Source organism: Argopecten irradians, chromosome 16, assembly GCF_041381155.1.
Source record: "Argopecten irradians isolate NY chromosome 16, Ai_NY, whole genome shotgun sequence".
NCBI lineage: Eukaryota > Metazoa > Mollusca > Bivalvia > Pectinida > Pectinidae > Argopecten > Argopecten irradians.
Genome location: NC_091149.1, coordinates 17,789,241 through 17,804,790, shown reverse-complemented (window position 1 = coordinate 17,804,790; position 15,550 = coordinate 17,789,241). Strand labels below are relative to the sequence as shown.

Genomic DNA, 15,550 nt, shown 5'->3' with positions numbered 1-15,550 from the left:
ATAATAAATCATCTAGTATTTGGGCAACGAAAGACCTTATCGAAGTTTGGAGAAATATTACTTAAACAATAAATATTATTGCTATTAATGAATAAGATGAATATGTTAAGAATATATATATATATTAATAGAGAAAAAAACCTAAAACAAATCTGCGATCGATCTCTAACGTTTTCCGATCAATAAACATTTGCTGATGAACATCGGCAGCTGGGAAAACGTTAGGATAGATCGCAGATTTGTTTTAGTTTTGGTTTTTCTAATCAAATTCCATCACAAGGAGATTCAACATTTATTTATTATTATATATATATATTAATATATAGTAAGACATTAAAGGGACACTTTAAAGAAAATAATGTTTATGCCTCGAGGTTTTTGTATATAGCTGTCAATCTACATGTATTTAACCATTTCTTGGTTCACCGAGTTCAGAGTTATCGATGAAAAGTAGACATGGCATATTCAAACGACCACATTCAATTATATACATATAATTTACCCATTAAACGCCTAGCCTTTATATCGATATCCCGGTTAATTTAACAGTACAGAATACATGTCATTATAGAGAGCCGGTTCCTCTAACGTATGCTCAGTTACCTTTAAAACGATGACTATTTTATTGTGTAACCTTTATATTTATTTCTAATTTCAGGTAAACAGAACATTAAACATCTGCAAACAATAGCACGGTGTTTAGATGTGTGAAAGGTCCGATACTGAGAGCCGAGCAATATCCTTTAAGACGTTAGCAAAGTGACTGACATTCAATCAAGAAATCTCCAGATATGTTCGTGTTTGGTTTCGCCGTTAGAGGAGATCAGCTTTAATCTTATCAAGAATTTTTATATACGCCTGGATTTATAAGTCACCAACGTGTGTTTAATACGTTCATTGTGTAATTTCGAGTAAGGATACGCAGGTATTCGCAGCATTGTTAGTTTTTTACCGATAACGAATTCAGATTCAAATTAGGATTCATTCCGTAATTATAGTCCTCTCAGTCTACTGACGGTAATAAAATCACGATTATGATATCAAATGACCCTTTAGAAATCTCAGTATCTACATAATTTACACAGACGATTAATTTTTTGATAAATTTATTTTCTGACGTAGGTAAGCAAGGCTTTGTGGAGGGTATGCACATTTATAATATTTACTAATATCTTGTGTATTGGGAGGTTATGACCACCAGTCATCTTACACCTATATACATAACCTACCCGTAGCATTTCCCAGTCCAGTAGATTTATGATTATAAATCGAAATCTATGGCCGAGCGCCAGCTATACAAATTGTAAATAAAGCGTAGTGTTTAGAAAAATGGATAAAGCTTTAATCAATTATAAGAAAGCTGCCCATTGTAAACTTTCGAATCCTCGAGCCGACGGACCCGCGCATGCGCAGTCTGTTGACTTTAGTTACGGGAGAGTTAAAGGGAATCGGCGGGCAGTGAGTACGTGTGTAAGAGCTGCTCTTGACAGTCTAGTTAAATGTCCGATTTGTTATACTCATATAGTCGTGTCGGAAGGCGATGTCAACATGGATCTGGACAGGGCTAATATGAACTATAAATCAAGCAAAGGCAGCAACGGATACGTCCCCAAGCTTCTTCTGTCGGCTGAAAATGGACTCCGCAACCTATGTGACACGTGTAGTAATGATGAGCCGGAAGTCACATGCATAGAATGTGATCAAAATTTGTGTTTCGATTGCACGAGGGTTCATTTAAAAACAATTGCAACCAGGCGACATCATGTGACAGGACTCACAGATTCAGTAGGTTCACCAAGACGAGATAATGGCGAGAAGACATCTTTCACCAAGGACTTGGTGACTTCTTTGAACGGATTGACGTTATCCACGTCGGCTCTTACGTCGGCGTTAACATCTGAGAGACCAAAAACTGCACATCCTGTGACATCACAGCTGCGTTACAGCGACTTATATCAGCGAGGAAATTCGCCACGACCAACTGAGAAAAGGAAGCGGTTTGAGTTTAAGCAACTTAACCCAAAAGGATGGGGAACCGACTTTACTCTTGTCACAACGTTTGATGTTGGAAGTTACGTTTTGAGCATGTGTGCGGCGTCACGTGACCAGGTTTGGATATCTGAAGCCATGTCGTCTGCTATACATCTCTATAATATCGAGGGACAGAGACTGAGGAGTGTCAACGTCCATAGCGAAGTCAGAGACATGGCATTAAATAAGGCTTCAGACGAAATTTTCGTCACGTGTTTCGCTAACAAAACCATCAAAGTGATTAGTCCCGACAACAAAATACACAGTTTTCTGTCTCTCCCTCTACACCCGGCAGGTATTGCCATAAATAGTTACGGAGATGTCGTGATTTGTGGCGTGGAGGACTTCCGCCGGCGCTACCGGCCGGAACAGAGGAACCGATTGTTGATATACTCGAGGGAAGGAAAACGGAAGCGGGAGATTGAGCATGATCATATGGGAGAGAGGTTGTTTAAATATCCGGAGTATATCGATATCAACATCAACGGCGACATGTGTGTATCGGATATAGAAAACGAGAGTCTCGTAATCCTACGAGAAGACGGACGACTGAAGAACGTGTACAAAGGACCCCCTAAAGGGACCCTCGACAATACGTTTGATCCACGTGACGTCAAGTGTGATAAGGAAGGAAATATCGTGGTTTGTGACATAAACAACAACGCGCTCCATCTACTGGACATTAGTGGAGATTTCACGCGGATACTCCTGTATGAAGAGGATGGGATTTACTGGCCGGATATCCTGGCCATTGACCACCGTAACCATATATGGGTAAGGGAACTATGGCAACAGTCTATCAAAGTCTTTCAGGCTCTTGGAACGTACTGAAAAATTATTTATATATTCGATACGAACATACACTACTTGACTCTCATAAGCAGCATCAAAAATCAATATAAACGTACTGACATTAGCGCATGAAAATCTTCAATATTTGTTTGAATCGGTTAGCACAATTATGAATTTGCCCATCTGCAATTAATTGTTTTATGCACGACACGCAGAAAGTTTGAATAGCAAAATCATTTAGTAGCGCCGAAGTCCTTGCGTAACAACGCTTAACTATGATTACCGGTATTTGAAAAGTATGGTTTATTGGATAAATAGTATTTTAAAAGTGTCGGCAAAATTACCTTATTTTTGATTATTACGGAGGTTATACAGCAAATTGTATGATGTGAATTCCAGTTTTTTTTTTCACTGGCAACTATCCATTGCCTGTCCGCGTGTTTTTTTATTGTTACCGGCACTAAATCAAATACATACAAAACCAGTATCCAATCACAGTGGGAGAGTTTCACATTACTTCGTTCGGATACTAGTTACGTTACGATGATAAGACACGATCGTACATTTAGGATTATTGAAGTAGTTTTGCATTGACTTCTACACAGAAATCCGCATTCATATGTATATTTGGTAATGTAAGGATCAGAGACACCGTAATAACTTAACTCTTGGTCCTATTAACTGAATGTTTGCACTGCAAAACGTGTCTGTAATTTCAATTTCGGTCCACGAATTTAAAAAGCTGACACTGAAAGGACATAGTACGTGGGCATGTATTTACATATTACATAATGCGTGGTCAGGTAATGAAATATACCAGACGTTTGCAAAACACTTAATTAGTGCTGGTACTGAAACATACATTTAAGAAATGATTAGCACGTGACGTTGTGATAACAATTAATCACATTCAATCCACCTGATATCCTGTGATTTTACCTGTGTAATGTTGTGATATCTTTAGTGTAAAAGAACCTTGAGCGATTTTTGGCAGCAATTTTGACGTCGAATTCTTCGATGGAATTTTCGTCAAATGTGCTGCAAAAATTGCTAAGTCGCTAGGTTTCTGTGTGATAAAAGTATCTGAAAACTGTGATTTCATGATATTTAACGGAAACCCGTCTAAAAGTTTTAATTGAGCTCGTCAAGGCTCATTAAAAAAACCTCATAGACTCGTTTCAGAAAAACTAATATGAAATTTAACGCTCATTTAGGATCCTATATATATATATATATATATAACACCATATGTCAGTTGGTCACATGAATCACACAACCGTTAATTAGTTACTATAAACCAACTTCTTTCAGGTAATTTCGCGAAAATATATTTTTGCGAAATCAATATCTTCCACAATCTCGTGAAAATGCACTGAAATGGAAATCGCGAAATTTAAAGTCACGAAAAAAAGTTGGTTTACAGTATTGTAACTACATATGAGGATGTTCACGCATGCGTGAAACATAGAGGAAATATGTCTAGTCTGTTACCATATCAATTGATTTGAATATCTGTTTTCCATCCATATTTATTTTACATTTTGCTTTTCTGTGATAACGTCTGCTGTGATTTTTTAGCGAGATTGTTATTTATTTAATGTAGATTATTGTTACAAAATATTATCAATGTTTTTTAATATAATGTTATTATTGTTTGGTATGAAAATTTGAGTTGATTAAAATTTTGTGCAAAACGAATTGTGTTATATTTCTTACATCGCTTAGCTGGTCGATAATAGTAAGTGTTCGTCCCAGAAAGGCTCTGGTATTTGTTCCTAGGTCGAAACACATGATATTCTTTACAAATAGTACTTTCTGCCCCCGCTTAGCGCTCAGCATGAAGTGAGTGGTATAATGTTACCGAGAGGGCTGTGCTGCTTGGTGCCTTTGGCGGCAGGCTTCAGTGATATAGCACTATAAAAAGGACAACACTGTAACAAGGTCACACAACACGAAGATATACCAAAATCTCCGAAACCACATAATTAAATGACTCATGATGTTAATAGGACAAACTTAATCAAAATTCTATTATTAACAGCGAAGGCCTTGTAAGGACGTCATCCCATGGATGTAGTGTGATATGTATGGGACTGACTGCTGTATAACAGGTGTGAATCTTCTTAATAGTGGCAACTCTTGACCACTTCGTAGTGTTATCATGCATGCTATCGTGCATTCGGAGCACGCTACCAAAGCCACCGAACAGCACATCCCACTCGGTCACATTGTACAGTCCCCTGACAAACCAGTCGTCGTACTTCATTTATGTTGAACACTGAGAAGGAGCAAATATCACCGTTGTTATCCCCTCATTGTAGCTCCCTTGCGGTTAGGTATTGTCTCCCTTTGTCTGCTGTTAAGAGTTTTAGTTCATATGTGTTATCTCCCCTTATGTGGAGCTCTCTAATAAATGAGTGAATAAAGTTATGACATGAAAAGAAGATGGTCTTTTTTCTACCTCACAGCCAAGCGACGACATACATTTAGCCAACAATGTAAATAGACCATAACAGTTACATTATCATTTTGTGAGCACAATTAATGTCGTTTTTTAAGTAAAATATAGATACGTTACGCTCGCAAACACATGACGTCACAATTAATACCTAACCCCAAGCGTCAATAACTCTGTAATATGCAAATAAAAAATAGACTATGGTGTGTCTCGACAAAGACGATTGTTCATCAAGCCATAGCCAAAAGCAAGTCCGTGCTAATGCAGACGTTGTAGTGGAGACATGTGTTTACTTCATACATCTTACGGGAGTATACACCCAAAGACACCGGACACACCCGACCCGACCATATTATACAGACAATGGATGTGGATAGTTAACGAGCAGCAGAAACTACCACTTTCAAGACTATGGCGTGTCTAGGCTCAGGGGACACAATTCAGGTGATAAGGCTTTCCATTCGAATATCAGATATAGAACGTCGTTCCCCTCGCGCTAATTATTTTTTAACTCATTCTATCAATCCACTGCATTAGCCAATTTCGGCAGTTCAGCATTTGAAGTAAACGTTACGAAGGAACGTATCTGATTTCCCTTAAATTCCACTAATTATATTTAATAAAACATTACATAGATGCATAAATAAATTTACTTATTGAATGTGTCCATTATGCTGTCTGTGTATTAAATAGGAGGCTCAAATATTTTAATGTTTTGGTATTTTTTCGGTATAACAAACAATATTTTTGCGTTCGCCGAGGAAAAGATTTCTCGAGGGTTTTGCCGACGACAAATACGATTTTCTCAGGTGAAAAAATCGTGATACGCTACTCAATGGAATGCATTAAATGCATAATTGACCATCAGACCAGACGTCACCTTCAGCTGAGTCACTTTCTAGGACAACACATGTGCGCTGTGCGCCACGGTTAAAGACTAAAGTCCAAGCCTGAAGGCAAATGAAACCATCTTACACGACTCATGGCCTGGTGAGAAGATATGGTAAGAAAGGCAGCAGGACGAACACATCTATTTACAGTTTGATTTGTTTAGTTTTACGTCATAACCGTGCCAGGTTTGATGGTGGAAGAAAACCGGAGTACCCGGAGAAAAACCACCGACAGCGGTCATTACCCGGTAACTGCCCCGCTTGGGATTCGAACACGAAACCTAAATGGCTTGTTATAGTATGTAGTGATATCTTAATCTTTATCAAAAAGTGCCCAGCCGTTTTTTAGAATACCTTATCATATAGGTACAGATATACCATCATTCTCGATACTCCAGGGGTTCCGGTCACTTGCCATCTCTACACCCTTGGACTATCCTATAGGATTCCGATTACTTACGATGGTTATATATTGACAAGTTACAGTGTATATTGTATACCCATTTACATTGTACAAGTCAATATTTAACCACCTCAAATATAGCATATTGATATGAAGTTTCAGTTTTTCAAAAGATTTCATGAACATAGTGCCCACTGCATTAACTGTAAATTGACTTATTTTCTCGGCTACTAACATAGTGCCCACTGCATTAACTGTAAATTGGCTTATTTTCTCGGCTACTAACATAGTGCCCACTGCATTAACTGTAAATTGACTTATTTTCTCGGCTACTAACATAGTGCCCACTGCATTAACTGTAAATTGACTTATTTTCTCGGCTACTAACATAGTGCCCACTGCATTAACTGTAAATTGACTTATTTTCTCGGCTACTAACATAGTGCCCACTGCATTAACTGTAAATTGACTTATTTTCTCGGCTACTAAATGCGCGATTTCATACGTTTTTGAGGCGATATTATTTCGCGATTTAGTCTATTTTGTCATATTTGTCCACTGTTCCTAAGATTGACACTTTATCACATCCTTTGTCCCATCGTGCTATCGTTTACTAACCCCTGGGACCATATTACCGCATTTGTCTGTGTTTATTATAAACATCAATGAAACTGCTTACCAATAAGCAAGCGTGTTAAAATTATTGACAGCTTTCTGTTAGTGAAACAAACAAACACACAAAAAACCCACAACAAACAAACAAACATGGGCTTCATATCAACTGTATGTCCAATCTGGTAACAGTTTATTACTTATATTTCCATTACGATCATTCGAATTCAAAACTATACACGTATATCCTTTAAATTTCCCGCTTGCGCTAGTGTTGACGTCACCAAGTTCAATAGACGGAACAGCAATAGCATCAACTTCTAAATATACATTTAGTTCAACACAAAACGGTTTGATACAAGCGAACAAATGAAAATTATGCGATGACGTTTTTTAAGTGATTTTGTCAACACGATAATACTATTAGATTTCATAGACTACACAACTTTAAAACCACTTTGGAAATTATTTGACCGTTATGTATAGGCGTAAGTATATATTGAACACATTGTCAGTGACGCGGCGGAAACGTTAGATATTCATACGCTTGACCAGATTGGAGTTCATAGCCAGATATTGCCCATCTGGTTTAACAAAGATTAAACGGGAAACTGAAAGTAGAATGGAAATATCAAACAATAAACGAGTCAAAACTAATATTCAAGGTTGGCTATGATGTTACACGCTTTGTATCAACATAGTTAGAGTTCCACAATACAACAATACCCAGTACGAATACACCGCGGATCTCCAAAAACAGACACCTCGCACTTCACACATGCTAGACACCACACACTAGGCAGGCTATGCTTACATGACCCTGACTGTTAATAGGACGTAAATATATAATAAGATAAACCAAACGATGTTGAATTACAAGTAAGAAGTGATATGTAGGCACACAAACTATATCATTATTTTAATTTACGTTTGTTTCTTTCTGAATAACCATCCCTTTAAATACTATGTAACAATTAATACAGTCTAAGTTAGAATACTAATTGTCGGTCACCACGTCTTCCGTAACCACCTGTCTTCGTGATAACTACCCCTTATACACCATGTAACAGTTAATACAATCTTAACTCTGAATACCAATTGTCTGTCACTACGACCTCTGTAAGCAGCTGTTAAGTTCACGAGCATTATGATGTAGGTTATCATTGCCAAACCATTGTTGTCTGTCAAGATAACTGGAACAGCTAGACCAAGATAAACAGGATAAGATGTTTGTATTGTCATATACTATTCTGTTTGTGGTCTTTAACATTGACAGTGGTAAGTTCGTTACCTACTTTATTGAAAAACACCATATATACACTTATAGTACTTCCATTGTGTCTTTTCATTTTTGCGCTCGTAATTCACAATGAAATTCTGGAGTTACAAGCTTAAATTTGTTTTTGATAGAAAGCTATATTTGAGTATATTTTACAAAGATAACCTATCAGGTACTGTCAGATTCGTAAAAAGCGTATATTTTAATGGAATAATTTTTACCTTCAATCTAACAATTCCGTCCAAATATTCAATTTAATTACATATGAGTTCTTTATACCTATCATGTATTTCTGTATGATAAACACAAATATACAATATGTCCAAATTAGTAGATTGCACTAGTGAATATAATATGGTACGTACAGGTGATTCTTATTTGTTGAATTGTCTTATGGATATATAAAAATTATATAGTTGTTTTTTTAAACTTTATCCTACTTGACCAGTGGCCGGAGAGTCCTGTCCAAACGGATGGACCAGACATGACGAATCATGCTATTTCTTCGTCGACATACCGGAAACATGGCAGGATGCATCTGTATACCCTGGATTTTATTTCTGTCTGAACGTCAAACTGAAGTTTATTTTATATTTAAGATATATAATTAACAGCCATAGAGTCGGAAAATATACATACATTCCGTCTTTGCATATTGCAAAGTTGCCTCCCTTTAGAGTAGGTGTCCATTACGACGTCATTATTGTATGAGCTCACCTTACATCTTTTTTTTTCTGAAAAGTGTGACGTTATCCTCGGATACACATGACGTCCCATCAATACCTTCCTGTAAGGGCAGATAACTATGTTATATACAAATACGGAATAGGTAACATTCAGCACAAAACAAGTGTTAAATGTTCTGTGTAAAACCATAAACAATATATAGGTCCATTCAACTGTGATTCTAAGGTATGTAAGTAGTGTTTGTAAAATACGCGATAATCAGGACACAGGAAAGATAAACAGTTCATTTTTAATCTCAAACTGAAAATTGATTTTAAGTCATAACAGTAACAAAACATTGGGCTAAGATCGTTTTATAATTACAATTCGGTTTAGGTAAAACCCTTAACCAATTAAAAAGAAATATTCGACAAAAATGAAACACGTTTGCGGAGAATAAAAATGATTGAATATTAACGACCAACCATTTAACCTACGTTGTATTCCTTTGAAGGCACACTGCGAAGCACTCGATTCTCAGTTAGCGGCCATTGAAACACAAAGGGAGGACATTTTTATCAGAAATTATCTCCTTCATTTCCATGGTAACGATTATTTTCAAAATTGAAAACATACCAAGACCTTAGCCTGTGTCATTTAAAAGCCTGTGATTGTTTTTGCTGTATTGTATACACGAATTCCGTCAGGGTATATCAATTATATGTATTCGATAACTCTTTTTACTTTTTATTAGCCTTTTATGGAACATGGCAGAGAGTATCGTATTTCGGATAAAAACACTCTCATCTAGAGCATTGCTCTATGTATGTGTAGCGTAACTTTGTGAGGTTACACGTACAAAAAATATTTTTACCGGAAACACAACACTCTGTTTTAGTTTCCACAAAAGGCTAACAAATAGAAAATATTAGAGCTTTTTACAATTTCTCCTTTTCACAAAACTGATAAAATTACCACGGTATAAAAGAAGAATGCTCTAAAAACTATGAATATTAAATCTTTAATTCGAAAAGCTTCCTTCTTTTCGATGTTGCTAGCACATGACTCGTCGCCTTCGGTAAAGTACTGGTTGGACGGTACCGACATTGCTACTGAGACGGAATGGATTTGGGCCTACTCGGAAGAACCATTCGGTGATTATACAAACTGGTGTCCAAAGCAGCCTGATAACTACAACTCAAACGAGGACTGCTTAAGGCTGGCCAAATTCTGTGGGTTCGGCTGGGACGACGGGAAATGTGAAGCCCAACATTACTTTATATGTGAAAGGCATGATGAAGAGTAAGTTACCTTCTTATCACAGGCAAAATAAATCTTATAGATCACATAACTGGCCCTTTCAGTCATACGGCCTCATATTTACATTTTCTTGTCACTTCTACTATATGAACTAAGCAAGGCAATGTGAAGTATATGACGGTTAACTGACACCCAAAACGTGACCAATATGACGTCACTAATGTTGACGTGGTGACGTCAACTGATCACCGTCAACATGGCTGTTCCGTATTGTGGATTCGTCGTTGATAAACGGTTTTCCTGGTCTAGCTAAAACAATGTTAATGCAGAGACCCCAAAATGAGTTGATAATATAAATATAAGCTTGAAATTATCTTCTTATGGCATTTATGATATATATATATACCAGAGCTTTACAGACAATCATCTCATACATTATGAAGATTGTCTGCAAAGCTCTGGCATCTAAATAGACCATAGTTGCCATAGGATGATATTTTAATGCTTAAGTAATAATATTATTATGACGTCATCATTCCAAAAGGACGTTGCACGAGTTGTCTCACTAGACGGAACGTAAAATACTAGTCGGATTTTGACACTCTTGTATAGAAACGAAATAAAAAGTTCTGTCTATATGTCCATCAATATTTGTTATGTGATAAATATAATCTTACACTGGTGACTACGTAACATGAAAATAAAAGCAGTTAAATCAACTTCATATTATAAAGACACTCGTGTAAAATCCCCTTTGTATAGTGTGACAAACGTTTTCAAACTTCAGATTACATTTTGTTTAATATATTCCCAACTGTTTGAACATTTGTTTCAGCGTAGTTCCATTATAAATTGTGTGAAATTTCTACTTCTATAAGAACACGCAAAATGAACATTTCACTGTCTCACAAAACATCATACTCTCATAAACATTTATCACGATATTTAACAGAGTTTTTATCAGAAATTGTGTTTATGACAGAGCACCAAGACCTGATGTGGATCCGTCAGAGATCGGAATAATTGGTTAATGACTGACTCAATCGAAGGCTGAATATTTCATTATGTAACTCTCTTATTATGCATTAAATTTACGTTTTTTGATGTTAGTGTTTGCTGTTGTTTTTTTCTATTTTTTTTTTTACATTTATAAGAGGGCCAACCTATCGTGTCAGTTAATTACAATTCAGTTTCAATTCATAACACCATAATTACAATCTCGATTTTTTTGTCACCACACCATAATTACAGTCCCAATTTTCGTTCACCACAACGTAATTATAATCACGACTTTTCTCATCACAGCGTAATTACAATCACGACCTTTTTCACCAATCCATGATGCCAATCACAATTTTTTTACCACACAGTAATTGTATAAAATTACGACCTTTTTCTCCACTCCGTAAGAACAATCACGACTTTTCACACCACACCGTAATTACAATCATGACCTTTTTCACCACTCGTATTCAATGTTTTTATACAAAACCCGAACCATTTAATTTTTTCCCACGAGCAATATCGACCTTTTTCAACTCCCAATCATGACCTTTTTTTTTCCATTAATAGTTTCACAACGTCTTTTTTCACATAGACTTTTTCACCACTCCATAATTACAATCATCGACCTTTTTTCACCACTCCATAATTACAATCACGACTTTCACATAAATCATCTTTTTCACCACTCCATAATTACAATCACGACCTTTTTTCACCACTCCATAATTACAATCACGACCTTTTTCACCACTCCATAATTACAATCAGACCTTTTCAATCACCTTCCATAATTACAATCACGACCTTTTTCACCACTCCACCATAATTACAATCACGACCTTTTTCACCACTCCATAATTACAATCACGACCTTTTTCACCACTCCATAATTACAATCACGACCTTTTTCACCACTCCATAATTACAATCACGACCTTTTTCACCACTCCATAATTACAATCACGACCTTTTTCACCACTCCATAATTACAATCACGACCTTTTTCACCACTCCATAATGACAATCATGACCTTTTTCACCACACCATAATTACAGTCACAACTTTTTAGGTAACATGAGACGAAGTTTCAAGTGACCTATTCTAATCGCCTTTTGTTTCTCGTCGTGCATCGTCCGTCGTGCTTCGTATGTTCGTAAACAATTTACAATTTTCGACTTCATTGCCAAAACAGCTGAAGCAATTTTAATGAAATTTTGCACAAACCTTCTAAGGCATAAGGCTAATCAAAAATATAAATCATATGGTCCCCACCCCACCCACCCCCAGGGGGCTGTGGGAGGGACCAAAAGGTGTAAAATTCACTAAAATTGCAAAAAATCTTCTTTTCCACTTACAGATGTAGTGGAATTAAATACTCTTCATAGATAAAAAGATCTTAAGGTCCTCTTCATTAATTGTGAATTATATGACCCTGAAGTCTCCCGTTTTCCCTTGGGGAGGGGTTTAAGTTTACTATTATAATAATTTATATTGGGAAAACACATTTTTGAGCATTGTTTGGTCATTTGTAAAATGAGTCAGATAATGTTAGAATTATCAGTATGAGATGGCCATTGAATCTTATTAACAAATTTTCCATGAATGACCCCCAGGGAGCTTAATTTTTATAAAAGGGCGGGGCAAAAAAGGTCAAATAGGCTAAAACTTCACAAATATAAAATTTTGGAAATGGTAGAATCAAATATTCCTTATACATGGAAAGGTCTTAATGTGTTTTATGAAAATTGTGAATTATATGCCCCTAGGGTCTCACGTTTCCCCATTGGGAGATGGTCAAGTTTACTTTAGTTTATATATGAAAAAACAGATTTATGAACATTATTTGCTCAATATTCATAGGAGATGAGTCAAACTTGATTAGAATTATTAGCCTGAGACATAGTATTTTTTAACATCATACATGTATCAGTCCTCGCTGACCCCTGTGGGACCAGGGGGCGGGGCAAAACAGGGTGAAAATGACTTTACAGGTATGATGGAAGCAAATACTCTTCAGAGATTAAAAATTCAAATTTATAAAGTCACTGACCGACTTCAAGGGCAAGTACATTATTGTTTATATGTCTTTATTTCATTCTAAACGAACCCAGGTGACCGTTAAGGCCCGAGGGCTTCTTGATTTACCACACGGTAATTTACAAGAATGACTATTATCACAACACCGCAATCAAAATCACGTCTTTTTTACCACGCCGTAATTACAATCACGACCTTTTTTCACCACTCCATAATTACAATCTCCATAATTACAATCACGACCTTTTCACCACTCCATAATTACAATCCAAACCTTTTTCACCACTCCATAATTACAATCACGACCTTTTCCCTCCACTCCATAATTACAATCATGACCTTTTTCACCACCCTACCTTTTTGTTCGCAATGCACCACGTGCACGCTATATGAACTTAACCGTTTAACATGTTGATGAAATGGAACTCGCCGACACCTCTTGGTATCGGGCCAGGTCATGTCCGATTGAGACTGCCCACAAAACATTACCACCGAGAAGCGTCACTAAACTTGGTCTTTTCAACAAATGAACAATTTATGCACTCTTAAAACACAATTCTGGTATCATATATTGTTTTCTTAACTTTAACTCCCAGATTATCGGATCATTACCAGTGACTGTCTTATATGTGACTCTAATATAAGACTGATACTTATGAGACAGTAAAAGGTAGCATATGGAAAAGTTACACAATACGGGTGAGTATTTGTCTCCGAGCATAATTCCATAATTATGTTAACACATAACACACAACCTGCCGGAATTTTCCATTATTTTTCAATCCAAATTACGAAAAAATCTCCCACAATGATTATAAAGAAAATTTTATCATCTATTGATGCGGAATTAAACATATCCACAAATTTCCTGTATATAACCTAGAGTTTTTCCTCTTTATTATAAATTCACTATTTAACACTTACAGGTATATCTACAGCATTAACTCGCATCAGCTATAATTTCCGCTTTCTGAAACCTTGTTGTTTTTGTACACCACTTTTGATTTTAACACTTATCTACAGCATTAACTCGCATTAGCTATAATTTCCGCTTTCTGAAACCTTGTTATTTTTGTACAACACTTTTGATTTTAAATTTCAAAATCATTTACACTGTAATTCACACCTACGTTCGTGTTGTTTCAACAATATTTCAGAATTTCATCTAATTCCCATTGACTTGTTGGATGAAATTGCAAATGGTATAAATAAATCCAAAATTGTCCCTAGAGAAATCGAAATTTTAAATCCCCTGAATTCGATGCATATCAAGGGGTAAAACAATACCAAATGCTGCATATAAGGAAAAATTACAGAACCAAATAAAAAAAAGGAAATTGATCTCCGAACACCCATATTTGAGTTAGAAAGCCAAACTATTCTAATTTTGATAGAAATCGAACAGAAGAAAGAAGAATTAGAAGAAATTAGACTGAAAAAAGATAAAAGGTAGCATTATTAGTTCCAGGGCAAAATGGGAAGATGAAAGGGAAAAACCAACTAATTATTTTTTTTCAATCTCGAAAACAGAAACTTTACATCAGAAATTATTCCAAAACTTCAATAAGAAAACTGTGGTATAATAACAAAATAAGGAGAAATTTTACATTAAAATAATAAGTGCTTTTACGAAAATCTCTTGAAAACAGATAATAACTTATATGATGTAAATCCTGAAAATTTTCTTGAATTTGAAAACATTCCAAAACTCAATATTTCGGATGCTGAAAAATTAGAAGGATTTTTTACAATAGATAAAGCTTCTAAAATATTGAGAAATATGAAGAACTATAAAAGTCCATGTTGATGGGTAAACAGTTGAATGTTTTAAATATTTTTGGAAACATTGGGTCGTTTTATTGTTCGTTCTTTAAATTATGGGTACATAAGGCGAGGGAGCTATTTGTCACACAACGACATGGAGTAATAACTTGTATTCCGAAGAAAGACAAACCTCGTCAGTATATAAAAATGGAGGCCAATAACTTTATTAAATATTGTTTATAACATTGGGTCTGGGGTAATTGCAAATAGATTAATACCAGTGTTAGACAAGATCATTGATAGGAACCAATCGGGATTTATATATGGTCGATAAATGGGGGAAAACACTAGA

The 15,550-nt window shown here is 35.9% G+C and overlaps 2 protein-coding genes across 2 annotated transcripts in view; both read left to right on the top strand.

The window, feature by feature from the left end:
* LOC138310473 (uncharacterized) overlaps positions 1-4,583 on the top strand; it is an 86,564-nt gene extending 81,981 nt beyond the window's left edge. Inside the window, exon 2 of the mRNA XM_069251702.1 lies at positions 659-4,583. Coding sequence (XP_069107803.1) covers positions 1,330-2,862 — 1,533 coding nt within the window. The 5' untranslated portion in view covers positions 659-1,329 and the 3' untranslated portion in view covers positions 2,863-4,583. The remainder of the gene's footprint in view (positions 1-658) is intronic.
* Positions 4,584-8,314: 3,731 nt separating this feature from the next.
* On the top strand, positions 8,315-11,495 carry LOC138311011 (perlucin-like). The gene is made up of 5 exons (XM_069252438.1): positions 8,315-8,464; positions 8,914-9,005; positions 9,646-9,736; positions 10,190-10,433; positions 11,374-11,495. Exons 1-5 carry the CDS (start codon positions 8,413-8,415, stop codon positions 11,420-11,422), a joined length of 528 nt encoding a protein of 175 aa, XP_069108539.1. The 5' UTR covers positions 8,315-8,412; the 3' UTR covers positions 11,423-11,495.
* The last annotated feature ends 4,055 nt before the right edge of the window (positions 11,496-15,550 follow it).